The sequence below is a fragment of the Bufo gargarizans genome, chromosome 9, assembly GCF_014858855.1.
Source record: "Bufo gargarizans isolate SCDJY-AF-19 chromosome 9, ASM1485885v1, whole genome shotgun sequence".
NCBI lineage: Eukaryota > Metazoa > Chordata > Amphibia > Anura > Bufonidae > Bufo > Bufo gargarizans.
Genome location: NC_058088.1, coordinates 5,094,508 through 5,117,815, shown reverse-complemented (window position 1 = coordinate 5,117,815; position 23,308 = coordinate 5,094,508). Strand labels below are relative to the sequence as shown.

The 23,308-nt window shown below is 42.6% G+C and overlaps 1 protein-coding gene across 1 annotated transcript; it reads left to right on the top strand.

The window, feature by feature from the left end:
- The first annotated feature begins 345 nt into the window (after window positions 1-345).
- Window positions 346-23,180, top strand: CCER2 (coiled-coil glutamate rich protein 2). Its single transcript, XM_044306013.1, has 9 exons — window positions 346-495; window positions 1,221-1,267; window positions 9,554-9,647; window positions 10,026-10,094; window positions 13,579-14,291; window positions 15,931-16,024; window positions 16,403-16,471; window positions 19,952-20,664; window positions 22,574-23,180. Exons 1-9 carry the CDS (start codon window positions 450-452, stop codon window positions 22,646-22,648), a joined length of 1,920 nt encoding a protein of 639 aa, XP_044161948.1. The 5' UTR covers window positions 346-449; the 3' UTR covers window positions 22,649-23,180.
- The last annotated feature ends 128 nt before the right edge of the window (window positions 23,181-23,308 follow it).

Here is a 23,308-nt window from a genome sequence, read left to right as displayed (position 1 = left end):
AGAGAACCATCTGGATTGTTGGAAAGTCAGATCTTGGCTCATAGGGAGCCACTTCCAATAGGTGGCGCTAGCGAGATGGTTCTCTTTCTTTGGAGATGCCTCTTTGCATAAATGTACCTGTGATGTACCTGTCATATTATATATTATACCTGCAGGCATCACTGTCCAATTATGTAATCTATATGCATAAAGGGACTTCGGGATGGGGCCACCTGCATGGGAGTGGGTGTAGAACAAGCCACAGGTAAAGAGCAGGCAGATGGAGGGGGTGTCAATATGACGACATTCCCCTTGCACTGCCAGCTATATATTCTGCGGCTACAGACAGACTGTGCAAACTGTGGTCCAGCCTGGGGCTCAGTCGATCTGCATCCTTCCTGTATCTGCATCATTAGAGCCTGGGCTGAGGGATTACCACCACCACCATCTGCAGCAGCAGCACATCCACAATGGGTCTTGTGAAGTGTTTACTGCTTGCAGCTGTCTGCATGCAAGGTAAGAACTGCAGTCTGCGGGGTCTTATTTTCTCCGCTCCGTCAGTGGAGACCCCATCCAAGGTGAGACCTGGATCTGCAATAGTACATGACAAGACTGGCATCAGCTGGGGATGGTTCCCGGACGATTCTAACAAGTCCATTTACATTTCAAATATGTAACCTCAAAATACGTGTCATCCTCCGGGGACATGATTTCTATTCATAGGTTTGAGGATAAGTCATAAATTATACACAATCTATTCCAGATAATGACATTATAATCCCAGAAGTGATTCCCCATCTACCCGGTAATGAGGTTATTTCCATAAAATGTTCTATAAGGTGAAATTCCACCATCAATATATTATTGGTATATTTCAGATTGCTCTCGTGGTCTACACCACCTACAACTCCATGCTGTTAGAACATGCTGAGAGTTGTACTGTCATAAAAGTTAATACCATACATCATGGCACATTCATTATTATGATGCCATGAAGTTCATATCAACTCATGGTGGCCATATCAATATGTTTTGGGTCTTCTCAACGCCATGTTCTTGATATCTTTGGTTACCTCCATCCATCTTCTTCCTGATCATCAATGCGTTCAAGGATCTTCTTCTTTGAAGACTAATGAGTGGTTCTTCAGTCTGGTCACTAGCATAGAGAGTAGTGTGAAACCCCAGAAGAGTCCAAAATGTTAGATCTATTGAAGATTTAATCTTTGCCTTTTATCCCCTAGTTTCCACCAGACCTCTGTCCAGCCAGCTGTCCCAAGAAGAAGAAAAGGTGAGTGTCTTAGATACATAGGTACATGCATTATCTGGTGACTTGTTTAAAATTTATATGTGCAAACTAGGTGACCATCTACTGCAACCTGTGGCTTTCTATTTGTTGGAAAACAATAACTCCCAGCCTACTTGAAGTTGTCGTTTCCAAACAGCTGGACGGCCACAAGCTGGGGACTACTGATCAACAGAAGTACCCTACATGTGATATCTCATGGTGATAAAAAAATGCTATGTCCATCCTGGTAACTAATTTTGGTTTTTATTGTCTCAATGTCTCTAAAATGAAAAAGCAACTTTGTGATTGATCCTAAGTAAAAAAAAAAATATATATATATATTCTATTGTTATATTTCTACAGCTACCTAGGGGGACCTATGTGTCTCCATGGTAACAGACAACAAACAAATCCTGTGTAGTCGGCTCCCACAGTCCTGTTTCCTTCTATGTGTCCCTTACTTTAGGGTAAAAAATGTTTGGTGGGTTACCAAAGAAGAAAAGGACAGGCAAAACGGAGTATGACTGCAGGATCAGACTACACAGGGTTGTTTGTTGTCTGTTACCATGGAGACACAGGTCTGCCTAGGAGCTGTAGATAAAAAAAAATATTGGACCTTTTTCATTATGACTATGGCCTGTTGTCAAGTGGCTTTATTTCTCATTTTAGATGCATTAGACAATGAAAAAATATTGTTGTGAAGGTGGGCATAGCCTTAAATGCCCCCTCGGGGTTCTAGTACTGGTTGTAAAAGGTTCTCAAGCTTATCATTAAAGATTGTAAAAAATGTATGTAATTAGTCAATCTCTAGGTAGCATTCTATTATGTGCATATACTGTACATCAACATGATACACCTTAGAGTAGCCATACAAGACCTTACATCTCTCATGTACCCAACCCTGGACCTTCACTGAAGCATGGTGAGATCTATACCTTGCCGCTGTATGGGAAATAGGAGGATCTTCACAGGTTTACCTTCATGTTGGTAGAACGTTCCATGTTATATTGAGTGACTGAGATCTACAGAACTGCTCAGTATCTCCCATAAATCGGCCAGGTCTGGTCCCAATGCTCCATAAATCCCTTGGATTTATACGTTTAGTGGGCACTGAGCCTAACCTATGATGCGAATGGTGGCGAATAAAAAAGAGAAAGGCGCTCATAGGGTGAGTATGTTCAATAAAATATAAATTCTACTATAGGAGGTGGTTTGCTCACCTATTGGGGTTGCACCAATTTGGGCGCAACCACAATGAAGGCCAAAAGCAGAGAATTGCAACGGTTGGTGCAGCCTGGATTAGTCCGATTGCCTTGGGCAGGAGCCACCCTGCTACTCGGGTAACGGTAGAAGAAATGAGACGCTGAGCTTTACGTCCAGCGTGTGGACCTTAGAGGGCGCACTGACACAACCGGTCGTAGACAAAATTTAGGTTTCAGCTATTTTTTGCTTTATTCGTAGACAACGCGTTTCAAGGTACTGGGGACCCCTTTATCAAGTCTGAACAGTTTTGTGCATGGTTCATGCCTATGGATCTCTATGACCTGTAAGAGTTCTGTATTACTAATCTGAGAGTCACTGATGGAGAACGACTCTTCTTGTCTCACTTCTCCTAGAAGGAATCCTTTGTGATCAGAACTGCCTGATCACAAAGGATTCTGATCACGAAGGATTCCTTCTAGAAGTGAGACAACAAGAGTCGTTAGATTAGTAACACAGAACTCTTACAGGTCATAGAGATCCATAGGCATGAACCATGCACAAAACTGTTCAGACTTGATAAAGGGGTCCCCAGTACCTTGAAACGCGTTGTCTACGAATAAAGCAAAAAATAGCTGAAACCTAAATTTTGTCTACGACCGGTTGTGTCAGTGCGCCCTCTAAGGTCCACACGCTGGACGTAAAGCTCATCGTCTCGTTTCTCCTAACCTATGATGTCCACTGTACAAGATACATCCACATACAAAAAAATTAATGTACAGTGGTCCCTCAAGATACAATATTAATTGGTTCCAGGACGACCATTGTATGTTGAAACCATTGTAACTTGAGTAATCGGTTCCCTAGCCCCAAAATATCATCTGAAATAAGAGAAAATGAAGATTTAAGAAAAATAAGCAGATAACATAAAACAAGACAAGTCCTTACATATTACAGTCAGGGACAACTGCTAACTAGCATCTAATCCAGCTATTTTACCAGAGAAGTGGCCTGGATTGGTTGGATCTGAGTCTGAGGTATTGTGTATTGAGTCTAGTTTCAACTTACGATGGGTCAGAAAAAGACCATTGTATGTTGAAAATATTGTATCCTGAGGCCATTGTATCTTGAGGGATCACTGTATACCTTTATAATTGTAGCCCTTTAGCATGCATTAAGTAGTGATTGTAGTCAGGTTACTTAGCAACCACTTATTTCCTCTCTTGGTGACTACCATTTCCGTACATGTAGCTACACATGAAATGGTGGCAGGAAGTTCTATCTGTTGAACATAAGTATAAAACTCCCCATACACCTTATATAAATGTCAGCAGATGCTTCCTATTTTTGGTGGACCCATTGATTTTAACTGTGGTGGCCACCCAGTAGTATCCCAACCAATGCCACGTCGAAGGGAGGATGAACTGGGCATGAGCAGTACAGGGTACCTGCAAATTGCTCTTGTTGTGATGTTATTTAACCCTTTCAGGACCCTTCAATTTTCCATTATTTTTTTTTTCACTCCCTGCCTTCCCAGAGCCGTAACTTTTTTTTATTTTTCCATTCACATAGCCGTATGAAGTTTCTTTTTTTCAGGGACAAGTTGTACTTTTTAATGGCACAATTTCCTATTGTATACAATGTAGTGGGATGCTGGAAAAAAAATTAAAATTGGGGTGGAATTTGGAAAAACAAGCTTGCAGTTTCGCCAGAGTTTTATAGATTTTGATTTTATGGTCTTCCCTATGCTGTAAAACTGACCGGTTACCTTAATACTCTGGGTCAGTACGATTACGGTGATACTATATTTATATAGTTTTTCTTGTGTTTTAACACTTTAAAAAAAAACTGACCATCGTATTCTGACCCCCATAACTATTTTATAGTTATGTGTACGGAGCTGTGTTGATACCATTTTGGAGTGTGTATGCTTTTTTGATCAGTTGTTATAAAAAAAAATTGTGGGGAGGTGACGAATAAAGGCAAATCATCCATTTTGATTTTTTTTTCTGTTGCACTGTTTGGCGTTCAGGATAACTATTTTTATATTTTAATGGCGCAGGTGTTTTCAGACGCTGCAATGTCAATAATAAAAAAAAAATGATTGTTTATTTTTTTTTAATCTAGGGAAAGAGGGTCATTTACATTTTTTTATTTTTTATTTTTTAACTTTTTTTTTACTTCTTATAACATGCAATCATTAGCATACCTCTTATATTCTGTAATGAATATCTATGCATTAGAGAATAGAGGATTATATTCCAATGCAGTGCTGCCACCTACATGCTGCGTTTAAATATACTAGTAATTGGCCTGTAAGCCTAGTACAGGCTTCGGCCTATTACTTCTACAGGCTGCCTTCCCCGATCTTTGCCAGGGCAAGGCAGCCTGGGTCGGTAAGCATGCGACCCCCGGTTTTAGCGCTCCAAGATCACAATTGACTAACTGAGAGGATAAATGGCTGCGGTCAGCATTACTGCAGATCACAGACATTAACCCTGGGCCTCTGCTGTGTAAAACAGCAGGTACCTGGCGGTTATGGTGAACGCTGCGCTCACAAGTGCCATCTTTAAAGACTTGTATATGCACGGCAAGTACCGGGGAGGGTTAATCAGTTCATGCTTTGTATTATGCTTTTATGTGTTTACAAAAGCTGTCTGTAGGTGGCAGTGTTTAGTTATGCCCTGGCTCAGCAGAAGGAATTAGCTTTCCCCTATAAGGAAGTAGCTTTCTAGTCAGGATTGCATCAGCCACTTCAGTTTTAGCTCTGCCTGCTGTTCAGGGCAGATATTAAAGAGGACCTTTCACTAGAATAAAAAATCTAAACTAACTATACAGACATGGAGAGCGGCGCCCAGGGATCTCCCTGCACTTACTGTTATCCCTGGGCGCCGCTCCGTTCTCCCGGTATAGCCTCCGGTATCTTCATATGTTAGGCTCCACCCAGTTGAACCTGCCGGCGTCTCATTCTCCCATGCTGTAGCGCTGGCCAATCGCAGCGCTCAGCTCATAGCCTGAGAGAAAAAAAAGCTTTTTTTCTCTCAGGCTATGAGCTGAGCGCTGCGATTGGCCAGCGCTACAGCATGGGAGAATGAGACGCCGGCAGGTTCACCTGGGTGGAGCCTAACTATGAAGATACCGGAGGCTATAACGGGAGAACAGGAGCGGCGCCCAGGTATAACCGTAAGTGCAGGGAGATCCTTGGGCGCCGCTCTCCATGTCTGTATAGTTAGTTTACATTTTTTATTCTAGTGAAAGGTCCTCTTTAATTCAGCTACAGAAGAAACATCATTCCTGTTGAAAAAACAATCCCTGAGGGAAAGAAAAAAAAAAACATTAATGACTGTCCAGGATCACAAGCCGATGAGTGCTTGTAAGGTATTCGCTGTTTATGGTCGATATATAGGGACTTTGCTGCTTGCTGAAGGATTAAGAACTCTTTCACACGAGCGGATCCCATGCGGGTAATCCGCTGCGGGAAAGAGAGCCAATGCTCCGTGCCTCTCTGTGACCTTTTTGCTACAAAATCACGGTGACAACTTTATCTCACTGTGATTTTGTAGTAAAAAGATCACAGAGCGGCACGGAGCATTATCAGTCATGTCAATGCTCCGTGTCTCTGCTGTCCGGAACGGGGCTTGGGTCTCTTTCACGCAGCGGATTACCCGCACGGCATTCGTTCGTGTGAATGAGCCCTAACAGTTAGAAGCATACTTATATAACAGTTTGACCAACCGTTTGATGATCTCCCTCAGTCCATAAATTGCAGAGCTGATAGTGAGACTTTTTGCATGTGGATGGCTTGTAGTCTCTGGTATCTACCACACTTTCTTGCTATGCAGGTGGCTGGATTGTAGTCTAGGACACCTACCACATTTTTGAGAGATTTGCACGCAGGTTATCATCTTGGAAAGGTTGTAAAGTGTTTAGAAGGAGATCAGGGACTACTACTCCTATTAAAGTCATTGTTGCCGTTTGCCTATATACAGCTATTGAGAAGAGACTACATTGTGACTTGCATTGGAACTGTACCTTCATATTGTTGGATGTACTACAACTCCTATTCTGTACTCTAGTAAATAGAGACTTATTTTGTACAATCTGCCTGGTTACTGACTCCAGCACCATTCGCCAGCCACAGCACCTACACCTCCTTCCTTGCATAACACCAAGGGCACCCCAACTACTATCAGGCAGGAGCCCCAATATCAGGGTGTACCCTGAGGGGAGAAAGGGTGCGCCCTCCTGCCACTGCTTAGCTGTATGTTGTTTGGGGCCTTAGGAAGACATTTTGTAAAGGGTTGTCCAGGATTAGAAAAACCTGCTGATTTCTCCTAAAAGCAGCGCCACCACTGTCCACAGGTTGTTTTTGGTATTGCACCTCAGCTCATTCTCTTCAATGGAGCGGACATGAAATACTGGGCACAACCCATGGACTGAGGTGGCGCTGTTTGTGAAAGAAAGCAGCCATGTTTTTCTAATCCTGAACAAGCCCTTCATGTTTGATTCATTAGTCATATCTTTAGGATCTAGGAGACTTTCTTTCTCACGTTCTGGTGCTTGCGCTGTGAGGCGGCCCCATTTATCATTGCGCAAAAGCTGTCGTCACAATTAGAGAAAAAAAGCAGTCGAGCGCGTTGAGCTCGAGCAGAAGGTCGCTGTTCAATAATATCGACAAGCTGAACTCTCCGTCAGCCGCTTAATTAGTAACCCAATCCTGCAGACAGCAAGCAGTACATGACACGGAGCTAGCTAGCGGACTCTAGGGGGCGCTTGCACAGAGATTCTAATTGTTTTCTATGGTATATTATTATTGTATTGTAGCGCATTCACTTGAATGTAAATTAAATGTAATACCAGATGCAACCTGTGGATCAGGGTGGCGCTATTTTTGGGAAAAGAAAAGCAGAACTTAAAAAAAAAAAAAAAAAGTGTGACTGAGACTGGCATTTGGTCTATACGTAAAAATGGGGTGGTTTCTGCAGCATGCATGTGGATTTTTGCTAAAATTTCAGCGACAAACCTGCTGCATGTGAATATACCCTAAAGTGACTGACTCACCAGGGCAACACTTTTCCCTATGCCATGGCAGAGCATGTGGATCTCATAGAGGACGCCCCCCACCAACATAGAGCAGTCCATGATACATTTTTCTGGGTGGAGCTACCAATCTGCCTCAGGATTGGGCAAGGATTTCAAATTTTTACTCCGGCCCCCTCATTGTCGCCCCCTGCTGAGTATAAGGTGCCAAGTATTGAGGGGGGGGAAGAAAAATTACAAATGCTCTGGGCATATTGCCACTTTTCAATGGGACTTTCCAAGATTTAAAGGGCATCTATCAGCTGGATCGACTCTATTCGACCAGGCATACTGCCTGGTAGGGTTGATGCTGCTGATCAAAATGTTATGTCTCGTTCATGAAAAATCAGCTGTTTATTAATCCTGGTAATGGGGGCTTCAATACACCAAGTGGTTGGCCCTAGCCCCTCGCAGCACCTCAGCTCCTCCACTTTCCATTCTTAGCCAGTCCCCCTCCCTTGAGTGACAGGGCCAGGGATCCTCACTGCCCTCTTCCCTGGCCCTGTAATCCTGCGCATGCTTCCTTGAATTTTCAATTGAATCTGGGTATTGGAGAAAGCCAACAGAGATTTACTGCGCATGTGCCAATTAAAGATTAAATGGCGCATGCGCAGGTTTATAGCACCAGCCAAGAGGACGGTGAGGATGCCTGGCCTTGTCAGTCAGGGGGAGTGGCTAAGAGTGGAAAGAGGAGGAGCTGAGGTGCTCTGAAGGGCTTAGGCCTCTTTCACATGAGCGTTGCGGGAAAAGGTGCGGGTGCGTTGCGGGAACATGCACGATTTTTCCGTGCAAGTGCAAAACATTGTAATGCGTTTTGCACGCGCGTGAGTAAAATCGGCATGTTTGGTACCCAAACCCGAACTTCTTCACAGAAGTTCAGGCTTGGGATCGGTGTTCTGTAGATTGTATTATTTTCCCTTATAACATGGTTATAAGGGAAAATAATAGCATTCTGAATACAGAATGCATAGTACAATAGCGCTGGAGGGGTTAAAAAAATAAAAAACAATTTAACTCACCTCAATCCACTTGCTCGCGCAGCCTGGCATCTCTTCTGTCTTCTTCTTTGCTGTGTGCAGGAAAAGGACCTGTGGTGACGTCACTCCGGTCATCACATGGTCCGTCACATGATCTTTTACCATGGTGATGGATCATGTGATGACTGGAGTGACGTCACCACAGGTCCTTTTCCTGCACACAGCAAAGAAAAAGACAATAGAGAAGCCGGGCTGCGCGAGCAAGTGGATTAAGGTGACTTAAAAAAAATATATTTTAACCCCTCCAGCGCTATTGTACTATGCATTCTGTATTCAGAATGCTATTATTTTCCCTTATAACCATGTTATAAGGGAAAATAATAATGATCGGGTCTCTATCCCGATCGTCTCCTAGCAACCGTGCGTGAAAATCGCACCGCATCCGCACTTGCTTGCGATTTTCACACAACCCCATTTATTTCTATGGGGCCTGCGTTACGTGAAAAACGCACAAAGAGGAGCATGCTGCGATTTTTCACGCAACGCAACTCGTGTGCACAGCCCCATAGAAATGAATGGGTCAGGATTCAGTGCGGGTGCAATGCTTTCAACTCGCGCATTGCACCCGCGCGAATTACTCGCCCATGTGAAAGAGGCCTTAGGCTCACCCATCGATGCACTGAAGCCCTCATTACCATAATTATTGAAGGGCTGATTTCTCATGAACGGGGCCATGGATTTTAACAGGAGAGGTATCATTTTAATCAGCAGGATCGGCCCTACCAGGCAATATGATTGGTTTAGTAGGATTGATCTAGCTAATGTATGCTCTTTAGAAATAGCACCACTCTAGTCCATGGGTTGTGTCTGGTATTGCAGCTCAGCCCCACAACCCATCAGCAGGACTATCATTGTTGAGACGTAATTGCTTTATGTTGATCCAGAAGAAGGCTATAAAAACACTCCAATGATCAAAGCACTAGTCAGTTGGACTAGTTCCCTGGATTAATGATGACCCTTTTTTTTCTTCTAGGTCACAAGGTGCATCATGGAGGTCCTGTCAGAATCGCTGTCTTCATCTGGGCCCAAAAGGGTCAGCAGTAGCTGCATCCAAATACTCAAAGAAGGTTTGGAGCCATCTGTGATAATCTATGGTCTAAGATTTTCTCTCTACTCACCCAAAACATTTGTTGCATGTTGCCCTATGGTGTCCTCTTCACCCTCAGACTTTCTTATTGGTTCTCCTACTGAATGTTTCCCAGAGGTGTAGCTTGAGGTCCTAATGCCAAATCTATGGGCCCCCCACCTACCACGTGCTATTTTTTAAGACCTGTCTTCAAATGTGGCAGAAGGGCCTTTAGGCCCTGTTTGGGCATCAGGGCCTGAGTGCACCTGTTATCGCTGCACCCCCTATAGCTACACCCCTGATTTATAGAGAACATGTGGGTATTCTGTAGACATCTATGGATCTTCTGGTAAAATCAGGATGTTTGGGCATTTTGCAGATGAGCGCCTGATCTCCATGCTGCGGCACCAACACTTGCTCAGAGAACTTGAGGATCTGACTGATCAAGGTAACTGATTAGCGCGAGAGTCAAGTAAAATCATTTTTTTCTTAGGATTTTATGAATTTCAGGAGCAAATTAGCAACATGCTGGCCCATTACAAATCAGTCTAGAGAGTAGGACTTTAGTAAGATGAGATTCATAACAGGTTGATGACTTGCTTTCTATTTTTAACGATGGTGGGCTAGGGAACTGACCTACGTATGGCCAGGTTAAAGGCGCTGTCTGCCGTGGACAATTCCTTTTTGTTAGAAGGGTCTCCTGCTGATCAGCAGATCACACCTTCCCTGATCCTCTGTGATCAGTTAAAATTTGCTGGGGAACCTGGTGGCAAGTGCTCATTTCTCATTTATCTCTTTCAAGTGAACAGGACGGAACTGAAATACTCTGCTCCTAAGTATATACCTTTCAGGTAGATGGACTGAAGTAAACAGCACTGTGGCCCTTTCAAACAGCTGTTGTGCGGGGTGCAGAGATTTGGACCCCCCCCCACCAATCCGATATTGATAGCCTATCATCCTGACCAGAGTCCAGAGAAGCCACAAAGAGCGCCTCTCACTTTGGAGGACCTGTCCTGTCCTGCATTACCCAGACAATCCATTCATTTGAATGGGCACTGTGTAATGCTTCATTGCTCCTGTGGAGGCGCTGCTGAGAAATTGAGTGACTACTACCAGCCATTTCCACAGATCATAGCTGATCACTGAGGTGCCCAGCAAGAGGGGAGGAGATTTTGTATCTGCCTATTTGTAGGGACCACCACAAGTCTAAAGCTGACAACCCCTGTGATTGCTTGCCATCAATATTTAAAGCAACCTCATATTTATATCTCATTCATTCATGGTCTTGTTCCTTGTGCACTAGATGTTCTAGTGTTTATTTTTCCAGTCGACTATCATGTGTGTTATTTCAGCCCACTACACTTTATGGTGCCCGCACCCGACTTTATGGTGAACTATGTTATGGTTTATTAGGCTTGCCCTTCCCTTTAAGTGCTCCTTATCTCCATAGTACATTATCAGCCAAATGTAACCCATATACCTTTAATAGCTGTCGACCGAACACTCACTCGACCTACAGCTATCTCTCCCGACTCCTGAATTTTTTGTCTCTCATCTTCTAGGACTTATATTTTTCTCTGACGTTTGAGAAAAAAAATATTAGTCCAAGGAGAACTTAGAAGGTTCTATACCAATTTTCTGGGCGATTGGAGCATATTGCATTAGGGTAGAATTGATTAGGACCAGAGTCAATAAAAAAAATTAATAAATCATGAATCGGAAAAGAAACAAATAAAAAAAAAAATGCTCATTTCTAATTAGAGTGTTGGCCAACAAAAAAAAAGACTAATGTGTATTGCCAGCTTAAGTCAACTACAAATAGGTTTGTCTTCTACTGGGCCTTGAGGTCCCATTATTGTATCTTGGCCTAGTGTAGGATCCTCTGATACCATGGTGGGCCAGTCCAACCCTAGAGTCATAGGTTGACATTATCAGGTCCAGCACAAATATATGCTTGAATATCTTATCACCCTATGTCAATACTATCTCATTCTTGACTCTACTTTTAAAATAGGCATAGGGTTAAAGTAAATATTCAGGCTCCCCACCATTTTGGCTCATTTCCCCCAGTATATGTGTTAACTGGGAAACAACCATCCATGTATGGACATACAGACGTGGACAAAATTGTTGGTACCCTTTGGTCAATGAAAGAAAAAGTCACAATGGTCACAGAAATAACTTTAATCTGACAAAAGTAATAATAAATTAAAATTCTATAAATGTTAACCAATGAAAGTCAGACATTGTTTTTCAACCATGCTTCAACAGAATTATGTAAAAAAATAAACTCATGAAACAGGCATGGACAAAAATGATGGTACCCCTAGAAAACACAGAACATAATGTGACCAAAGGGACATGTTAATTCAAGGTGTGTCCACTAATTAGCATCACAGGTGTCTACAACCTTGTAATCAGCCATTGGGCCTATATATATGGCTCCAGGTAATCACTGTGTTGTTTGGTGATATGGTGTGTACCACACTCGACATGGACCAGAGGAAGCAAAGGAAAGAGCTGTCTCAAGAGATCAGAAAGAAAATTATAGACAAGCATGTTAAAGGTAAAGGCTATAAGACCATCTCCAAGCAACTAGATGTTCCTGTGAGTACAGTTGCACATATTATTCATAAGTTTAAGATCCATGGGACTGTAGCCAACCTCCCTGGACGTGGCCGCAGGAGGAAAATTGATGACAAATCTAAGAGACGGATAATCCGAATGGTAACAAAAGAGCCTAGAAAGACTTCTAAAGAGATTCAAGGTGAACTTCATGCTCAAGGAACATCAGTGTCAGATCGCACCATCCGTCGTTGTTTGAGCCAAAGTGGACTACATGGGAGACGACCAAGGAGGACACCATTGTTGAAAACGAATCATAAAAAAGCAAGACTGGAATATGCCAAACTACATGTTGACAAGCCACAAAGCTTCTGGGAGAATGTCCTGTGGACAGATGAGACAAAAATCGAAGTTTTTGCCAAGGCACATCAGCTGTATGTTCACAGACGAAAAAATGAAGCATATCAAGAAAAGAACACTGTCCCTACTGTGAAACATGGAGGAGGCTCTGTTATGTTCTGGGGCTGCTTTGCTGCGTCTGGCACAGGGTGTCTTGAATCTGTGCAGGGTACAATGAAATCTCAAGACTATCAAGGAATTCTAGAGAGAAATGTACTAGCCAGTGTCAGAAAGCTTGGTCTCAGTCGCAGGTCATGGGTCTTGCAACAGGACAATGACCCAAAACACACCGCTAAAAACACCCAAGAATGGCTAAGAGGAAAAAATTGGACTATTCTAAAGTGGCCTTCTATGAGCCCTGACCTCAATCCTATTGAGCATCTTTGGAAGGAGCTGAAACATGCAGTCTGGAAAAGGCACCCTTCAAACCGGACACAACTGGAGCAGTTTGCTCATGAGGAGTGGGCCAAAATACCTGCTGAGAGGTGCAGATGTCTCATTGACAGTTACAGGAAGCGTTTGATTGCAGTGATTGCCTCAAAAGGTTGCGCAACAAAATATTAAGTTAGGGGTACCATCATTTTTGTCCATGCCTGTTTCATGAGTTTATTTTTTTACATAATTCTGTTGAAGCATGGTTGAAAAACAATGTCTGACTTTCATTGGTTAACATTTATAGAATTTTAATTTATTATTACTTTTGTCAGATTAAAGTTATTTCTGTGACCATTGTGACTTTTTCTTTCATTGACCAAAGGGTACCAACAATTTTGTCCACGTCTGTATCATTGGAGTTGTTGCCACAGAGTTTTTAAGGCTCTGTGCCATGATGGTATATCCACCACACACGACAGTTGGCACATATTTGTCTATATCTGTATGTGTGGTACTATTTATGGCATCAGCCTGGGTCTTATTTCTGCCTGAGTTCTGCAAAACCTAATGTGTTGTATTCATTCTGTTGATAGAAAAGTCGCAACTAGATGCAGAAAGGGACAGTATAGAAGAAGAAGAGATTAAAAAGAGGACGAGTGAGACTCATATCCCTCCTCCCAAAAGAGATTTGAAGCCCAAAAGGGGATCTGAGAATGAAGAATCAAAAGAGTTTGAGAAAATAGAAAAGGTGCAGGTGAAGGAGAAAGAGAAGGAGCATGGCACATCAGCAGAAGAGAAGGTGAACAAGCTGCTGGAGGAAGAAGAGGATAAAAGGAATGCTCCTGCTAAGAAAGGGAGTGATGCGTCAAAAAGAGACGGGAAAGAAGTACGAAGGGATAACAAAAAACAGTTTAGCAATGAGAGTGATGAAGACAGCTCAGAGGAACAAGAGCATGAGCGGGGCCACCATGGGCCCCTCAATGGTTGGTATCACAGGAACCATGAAGGGTGGGAAGAAAGAAAAAGAGGTTCACTGAGAAGGATGGCAGAGGACCCCAGTCAGGAAGAAACAGCCCAGTTTGAGTCTGAAGATAGAGGCATGAAATACTTTAATGCTAAGACCCATATGCATGGTTTTCATGGGGAAGACAAGAGGCATGTCCACCACCCAGATAATGCCTATTATAATGATGAGGAGAATGAGATGGAAAGGCACCATTATAATGGAAATTATGAACACAGAGAAGAGGAAGAGGAGAGAGAGTTGGAGGAAGAACGTGAGGAACGTGAGGAACACAGAGCTAAGGTGAGATGATGATGTTCAGCTCATGTTGACATCTGTAGGTTGCCCGCCTCTCTACAGTTGCCCTAGTATGTGCATTGAGAGGCCAAGGCTAATTGAAACAAAAAGCTGAGAGCCGAGGTCAGATTTAGATACTGACTGAGTTATTGCTGTATTACACTGTCTGATGTTGAGGCAGTGCGAGGACTGATGGATGATAACACATCCATTGGTGCTCGTTTGCACCAGACTGACTACACAGGTTGATGAAAATTGAATGTACCAGTCGTTGCTCCCATATTACGTTCTGTTGATTATTGGCAGCACGCCCCTGATTACACAGAGATGTGCTTCTGATAATCGGGCATCTTTCATCCTAATGAAAGATGCCCATCAGCCGACAAACAAGCATTTGCTCATTTATCAGTTGATCGATTTATACAGGTCAGTTATCGAAAATGAACCCTTCTTCCCGATAATTGGCCAGAAAATCACGCAGTCTACTAGGGCTTTTATTGTCTAAGGGTGGCCATACATCTTCAATAGCTGTTGGCCAAATACTATTCTTTACCCCTTCATACACATGAACACCCGGTTCAGTAGGGAAAACAGGGAAGGCTGCTGCCACACACCTCTTCCTTGATCCTTTTTCTGACAAAAGAATGTCGGCTGTGCATCTAATACACGTTAGGCTACGATCACATATGCATTGTGAACTCAACGATCCGGCATGCAGGACTTGCAGTCCGTCAGAAAGCTGGCATTTCTTTTGGAAGTCGTCCAGATCCCTGTTGGATTCCATCATAATCAAAGGGGATCCGCCGATGTGCAACCGTATCCAGCAATGCTGGATACAGTGAACTCTGGTAGTACGTTCTTCTGTCGGAACAAACTATTGGAGTTCACAACACGTATGTGACCGTAGCCTTAGATGGGCACCTCCAGGCTATAGGTCACTTCCTCTAAAACCATATCCACTTTTCAAATCCATGTTAGGGTGTTTACACATGGCACTTTTGTAGAGTTTTGCCATAAATAACACAAAGCATGCCACAAAATGCTCCCCTTAAACCTGACCAGTATGTTTCGGAGGAAAAGGTGGCAATCTTACCTGTGCAGGGAAGCATTATGTTAATTAATTAATATAGAGAACATATAGGTGTAAGGAATATGGTATTTAAGTGGATTTATAGTGTAATAATAGATACTGGATCTGGACAAATTAGAAAGTGCACCCCTCATACTGGTTTCTAGAGCACCTGTACCTTATGTGAGTTTAGGTTTATTACAGGGCTCACCCATCGATGCACTGAAGCCCTCATTACCATAATTATTGAAGGGCTGATTTCTCATGAACGGGGCCATGGATTTTAACAGGAGAGGTATCATTTTAATCAGCAGGATCGGCCCTACCAGGCAATATGATTGGTTTAGTAGGATTGATCTAGCTAATGTATGCTCTTTAGAAATAGCACCACTCTAGTCCATGGGTTGTGTCTGGTATTGCAGCTCAGCCCCACAACCCATCAGCAGGACTATCATTGTTGAGACGTAATTGCTTTATGTTGATCCAGAAGAAGGCTATAAAAACACTCCAATGATCAAAGCACTAGTCAGTTGGACTAGTTCCCTGGATTAATGATGACCCTTTTTTTTCTTCTAGGTCACAAGGTGCATCATGGAGGTCCTGTCAGAATCGCTGTCTTCATCTGGGCCCAAAAGGGTCAGCAGTAGCTGCATCCAAATACTCAAAGAAGGTTTGGAGCCATCTGTGATAATCTATGGTCTAAGATTTTCTCTCTACTCACCCAAAACATTTGTTGCATGTTGCCCTATGGTGTCCTCTTCACCCTCAGACTTTCTTATTGGTTCTCCTACTGAATGTTTCCCAGAGGTGTAGCTTGAGGTCCTAATGCCAAATCTATGGGCCCCCCACCTACCACGTGCTATTTTTTAAGACCTGTCTTCAAATGTGGCAGAAGGGCCTTTAGGCCCTGTTTGGGCATCAGGGCCTGAGTGCACCTGTTATCGCTGCACCCCCTATAGCTACACCCCTGATTTATAGAGAACATGTGGGTATTCTGTAGACATCTATGGATCTTCTGGTAAAATCAGGATGTTTGGGCATTTTGCAGATGAGCGCCTGATCTCCATGCTGCGGCACCAACACTTGCTCAGAGAACTTGAGGATCTGACTGATCAAGGTAACTGATTAGCGCGAGAGTCAAGTAAAATCATTTTTTTCTTAGGATTTTATGAATTTCAGGAGCAAATTAGCAACATGCTGGCCCATTACAAATCAGTCTAGAGAGTAGGACTTTAGTAAGATGAGATTCATAACAGGTTGATGACTTGCTTTCTATTTTTAACGATGGTGGGCTAGGGAACTGACCTACGTATGGCCAGGTTAAAGGCGCTGTCTGCCGTGGACAATTCCTTTTTGTTAGAAGGGTCTCCTGCTGATCAGCAGATCACACCTTCTCTGATCCTCTGTGATCAGTTAAAATTTGCTGGGGAACCTGGTGGCAAGTGTTTATTTCTCATTTATCTCTTTCAAGTGAACAGGACGGAACTGAAATACTCTGCTCCTAAGTATATACTTTTCAGGTAGATGGAACGAAGTAAACAGCACTGTGGCCCTTTCAAACAGCTGTTATGCAGGGTGCAGAGAGTTGGACCCCCCACCAATCCGATATTGATGGCCTATCATCCTGACCAGAGTAAAGAGATGCCACAAAGAGCGCCTCTCACTTTGGAGGACCTGTCCTGTCCTGCATTACCCAGACAATCCATTCATTTGAATGGGCACTGTGTAATGCTTCATTGCTCCTGTGGAGGCGCTGCTGAGAAATTGAGTGACTACTACCAGCCATTTCCACAGATCATAGCTGATCACTGAGGTGCCCAGCAAGAGGGGAGGAGATTTTGTATCTGCCTATTTGTAGGGACCACCACAAGTCTAAAGCTGACAACCCCTGTGATTGCTTGCCATCAATATTTAAAGCAACCTCATATTTATATCTCATTCATTCATGGTCTTGTTCCTTGTGCACTAGATGTTCTAGTGTTTATTTTTCCAGTCGACTATCATGTGTGTTATTTCAGCCCACTACACTTTATGGTGCCCGCACCCGACTTTATGGTGAACTATGTTATGGTTTATTAGGCTTGCCCTTCCCTTTAAGTGCTCCTTATCTCCATAGTACATTATCAGCCAAATGTAACCCATATACCTTTAATAGCTGTCGACCGAACACTCACTCGACCTACAGCTATCTCTCCCGACTCCTGAATTTTTTGTCTCTCATCTTCTAGGACTTATATTTTTCTCTGACGTTTGAGAAAAAAAATATTAGTCCAAGGAGAACTTAGAAGGTTCTATACCAATTTTCTGGGCGATTGGAGCATATTGCATTAGGGTAGAATTGATTAGGACCAGAGTCAATAAAAAAATTAATAAATCATGAATCGGAAAAGAAACAAATAAAAAAAAAAATGCTCATTTCTAATTAGAGTGTTGGCCAACAAAAAAAAAGACTAATGTGTATTGCCAGCTTAAGTCAACTACAAATAGGTTTGTCTTCTACTGGGCCTTGAGGTCCCATTATTGTATCTTGGCCTAGTGTAGGATCCTCTGATACCATGGTGGGCCAGTCCAACCCTAGAGTCATAGGTTGACATTATCAGGTCCAGCACAAATATATGCTTGAATATCTTATCACCCTATGTCAATACTATCTCATTCTTGACTCTACTTTTAAAATAGGCATAGGGTTAAAGTAAATATTCAGGCTCCCCACCATTTTGGCTCATTTCCCCCAGTATATGTGTTAACTGGGAAACAACCATCCATGTATGGACATACAGACGTGGACAAAATTGTTGGTACCCTTTGGTCAATGAAAGAAAAAGTCACAATGGTCACAGAAATAACTTTAATCTGACAAAAGTAATAATAAATTAAAATTCTATAAATGTTAACCAATGAAAGTCAGACATTGTTTTTCAACCATGCTTCAACAGAATTATGTAAAAAAATAAACTCATGAAACAGGCATGGACAAAAATGATGGTACCCCTAGAAAACACAGAACATAATGTGACCAAAGGGACATGTTAATTCAAGGTGTGTCCACTAATTAGCATCACAGGTGTCTACAACCTTGTAATCAGCCATTGGGCCTATATATATGGCTCCAGGTAATCACTGTGTTGTTTGGTGATATGGTGTGTACCACACTCGACATGGACCAGAGGAAGCAAAGGAAAGAGCTGTCTCAAGAGATCAGAAAGAAAATTATAGACAAGCATGTTAAAGGTAAAGGCTATAAGACCATCTCCAAGCAACTAGATGTTCCTGTGAGTACAGTTGCACATATTATTCATAAGTTTAAGATCCATGGGACTGTAGCCAACCTCCCTGGACGTGGCCGCAGGAGGAAAATTGATGACAAATCTAAGAGACGGATAATCCGAATGGTAACAAAAGAGCCTAGAAAGACTTCTAAAGAGATTCAAGGTGAACTTCATGCTCAAGGAACATCAGTGTCAGATCGCACCATCCGTCGTTGTTTGAGCCAAAGTGGACTACATGGGAGACGACCAAGGAGGACACCATTGTTGAAAACGAATCATAAAAAAGCAAGACTGGAATATGCCAAACTACATGTTGACAAGCCACAAAGCTTCTGGGAGAATGTCCTGTGGACAGATGAGACAAAAATCGAAGTTTTTGCCAAGGCACATCAGCTGTATGTTCACAGACGAAAAAATGAAGCATATCAAGAAAAGAACACTGTCCCTACTGTGAAACATGGAGGAGGCTCTGTTATGTTCTGGGGCTGCTTTGCTGCGTCTGGCACAGGGTGTCTTGAATCTGTGCAGGGTACAATGAAATCTCAAGACTATCAAGGAATTCTAGAGAGAAATGTACTAGCCAGTGTCAGAAAGCTTGGTCTCAGTCGCAGGTCATGGGTCTTGCAACAGGACAATGACCCAAAACACACCGCTAAAAACACCCAAGAATGGCTAAGAGGAAAAAATTGGACTATTCTAAAGTGGCCTTCTATGAGCCCTGACCTCAATCCTATTGAGCATCTTTGGAAGGAGCTGAAACATGCAGTCTGGAAAAGGCACCCTTCAAACCGGACACAACTGGAGCAGTTTGCTCATGAGGAGTGGGCCAAAATACCTGCTGAGAGGTGCAGATGTCTCATTGACAGTTACAGGAAGCGTTTGATTGCAGTGATTGCCTCAAAAGGTTGCGCAACAAAATATTAAGTTAGGGGTACCATCATTTTTGTCCATGCCTGTTTCATGAGTTTATTTTTTTACATAATTCTGTTGAAGCATGGTTGAAAAACAATGTCTGACTTTCATTGGTTAACATTTATAGAATTTTAATTTATTATTACTTTTGTCAGATTAAAGTTATTTCTGTGACCATTGTGACTTTTTCTTTCATTGACCAAAGGGTACCAACAATTTTGTCCACGTCTGTATCATTGGAGTTGTTGCCACAGAGTTTTTAAGGCTCTGTGCCATGATGGTATATCCACCACACACGACAGTTGGCACATATTTGTCTATATCTGTATGTGTGGTACTATTTATGGCATCAGCCTGGGTCTTATTTCTGCCTGAGTTCTGCAAAACCTAATGTGTTGTATTCATTCTGTTGATAGAAAAGTCGCAACTAGATGCAGAAAGGGACAGTATAGAAGAAGAAGAGATTAAAAAGAGGACGAGTGAGACTCATATCCCTCCTCCCAAAAGAGATTTGAAGCCCAAAAGGGGATCTGAGAATGAAGAATCAAAAGAGTTTGAGAAAATAGAAAAGGTGCAGGTGAAGGAGAAAGAGAAGGAGCATGGCACATCAGCAGAAGAGAAGGTGAACAAGCTGCTGGAGGAAGAAGAGGATAAAAGGAATGCTCCTGCTAAGAAAGGGAGTGATGCGTCAAAAAGAGACGGGAAAGAAGTACGAAGGGATAACAAAAAACAGTTTAGCAATGAGAGTGATGAAGACAGCTCAGAGGAACAAGAGCATGAGCGGGGCCACCATGGGCCCCTCAATGGTTGGTATCACAGGAACCATGAAGGGTGGGAAGAAAGAAAAAGAGGTTCACTGAGAAGGATGGCAGAGGACCCCAGTCAGGAAGAAACAGCCCAGTTTGAGTCTGAAGATAGAGGCATGAAATACTTTAATGCTAAGACCCATATGCATGGTTTTCATGGGGAAGACAAGAGGCATGTCCACCACCCAGATAATGCCTATTATAATGATGAGGAGAATGAGATGGAAAGGCACCATTATAATGGAAATTATGAACACAGAGAAGAGGAAGAGGAGAGAGAGTTGGAGGAAGAACGTGAGGAACGTGAGGAACACAGAGCTAAGGTGAGATGATGATGTTCAGCTCATGTTGACATCTGTAGGTTGCCCGCCTCTCTACAGTTGCCCTAGTATGTGCATTGAGAGGCCAAGGCTAATTGAAACAAAAGCTGAGAGCCGAGGTCAGATTTAGATACTGACTGAGTTATTGCTGTATTACACTGTCTGATGTTGAGGCAGTGCGAGGACTGATGGATGATAACACATCCATTGGTGCTCGTTTGCACCAGACTGACTCCCATATTACGTTCTGTTGATTATTGGCAGCACGCCCCTGATTACACAGAGATGTGCTTCTGATAATCGGGCATCTTTCATCCTAATGAAAGATGCCCATCAGCCGACAAACAAGCATTTGCTCATTTATCAGTTGATCGATTTATACAGGTCAGTTATCGAAAATGAACCCTTCTTCCCGATAATTGGCCAGAAAATCACGCAGTCTACTAGGGCTTTTATTGTCTAAGGGTGGCCATACATCTTCAATAGCTGTTGGCCAAATACTATTCTTTACCCCTTCATACACATGAACACCCGGTTCAGTAGGGAAAACAGGGAAGGCTGCTGCCACACACCTCTTCCTTGATCCTTTTTCTGACAAAAGAATGTCGGCTGTGCATCTAATACACGTTAGGCTACGATCACATATGCATTGTGAACTCAACGATCCGGCATGCAGGACTTGCAGTCCGTCAGAAAGCTGGCATTTCTTTTGGAAGTCGTCCAGATCCCTGTTGGATTCCATCATAATCAAAGGGGATCCGCCGATGTGCAACCGTATCCAGCAATGCTGGATACAGTGAACTCTGGTAGTACGTTCTTCTGTCGGAACAAACTATTGGAGTTCACAACACGTATGTGACCGTAGCCTTAGATGGGCACCTCCAGGCTATAGGTCACTTCCTCTAAAACCATATCCACTTTTCAAATCCATGTTAGGGTGTTTACACATGGCACTTTTGTAGAGTTTTGCCATAAATAACACAAAGCATGCCACAAAATGCTCCCCTTAAACCTGACCAGTATGTTTCGGAGGAAAAGGTGGCAATCTTACCTGTGCAGGGAAGCATTATGTTAATTAATTAATATAGAGAACATATAGGTGTAAGGAATATGGTATTTAAGTGGATTTATAGTGTAATAGTAGATACTGGATCTGGACAAATTAGAAAGTGCACCCCTCATACTGGTTTCTAGAGCACCTGTACCTTATGTGAGTTTAGGTTTATTACAGGGCAAAGATACAACCAATATTATTGGCAGCAATATTTTGTCTGCTTGCTGTAATCCACTTTTATGACTGTTGGACTTTAGTAAATGTACAGTAATGAGAACACTGCCTCCAATAAAACTGCTTATCACAAACACTTTGCACTGTGAAATCTAAAGCCTAGAGGCGGCTACAGATCAACCTGAGGAGAGTTATCTTGAGCAGACAATATTCGAGAGAGTCCACATCTGCCCCTACACACCTCCATACTCTGATTAGTTATTAGTCAAGGCTGTTTGATTGGCCTTGGTTGAGTGTGGTGCTATGTCTACGGAGGGAGCACCGAGGCAGACTTGGTCATCGTGCAGTCCTATGTTCTACGTTAAAGTAGGGACGCGAGGTGGCCATGATGCATCAAGCAGGTTCATACACTTTGTGGTACTGAGAAGCAATGGATCCCCGCTTGGACATGAGCGCCAAATCCCAAGGCACTGACACGTAATGACCTGAAAAAAAAAGTTTACACCCAAAATTTTCTTGAGCTTCAGATGCAGTTGGACTTCTTGGGTACCGTGGTATCCATTGTCAATTGACTCAAAGGACTGGAAAAAAAAAAAAATGCATTTTCTGAATGATGTAAAAAAAAAACTATCAGTTTTACTCGTTTATAATATTGTTTTTTCTTTTTGTCTGTGTGTTTTTAAGGAAAGGGACATCCAAGAGGTAGAGGAAGAGCTGAGGAAGGCAGCAGAACAACTGGAGGAGCTTCACCGGGGCTAAGAGAAGAAGAACGCTTCCTGAATCTTCTGTCTTCCAGACTATAATCTGCCGACGCTTTGCACGTGTTCTTGTACCCTGTATATACAAAATTCTTCTGTATGCTGTTTGCAGAATGGGGCAGTGTTTTGTAGTTATATTATAATGTTAAGCTTTGGCAATATACTCAGACAGATACTGGCTTTGAAGTCACAGAGATTACATACAGGGTTTGTCCACATTTTCCAAAGTTCTTTCTTACCCTGATAGTACCTGATGAATTTGATTGGATTGGCTGATTGTACTCTCAATACTAATATTAATATTCTTCTTCATCTTCTTTGCCTTAAAATGTTACTTTTATAAATCTTTTGCTCATTAATTATATTACAAATAGTTGAAGAGAAGCAATATTAGTTGCATTCAGAAGCAGAAGGTCCTTGTCAGTAAGGGAGATATCTACAAGACTACATCTTCCATTGTTCATTGATGTCTGTCCGGTGATAATTTTCATGTTTTGCTCTGAGAACCGAATAAAAATGATAAATTCAGGGTATAAGCATACGTATGCTTCATATATTGGTGGTAGTCTTCATTACTAGAGGCCTATGTTCCTCGTATTATTGATTATAATAATTTCATGTGGTCCCGTTAGTGGTAATCTCATCGTAAAGAAAGGTTGTC

What these genes read in the sequence shown, in the direction of transcription:
- CCER2 (XM_044306013.1), top strand. Translation starts at nt 450, where the DNA reads ATGGGTCTTGTGAAGTGTTTACTGCTTGCAGCTGTCTGCATGCAAG. An exon ending in TGTCCCAAGAAGAAGAAAAG is followed by an intron (nt 1,268 to 9,553) that starts GTGAGTGTCTTA and finishes TTTTTCTTCTAG; the next exon opens with GTCACAAGGTGCATCATGGA. An exon ending in TGAGGATCTGACTGATCAAG is followed by an intron (nt 10,095 to 13,578) that starts GTAACTGATTAG and finishes TTCTGTTGATAG; the next exon opens with AAAAGTCGCAACTAGATGCA.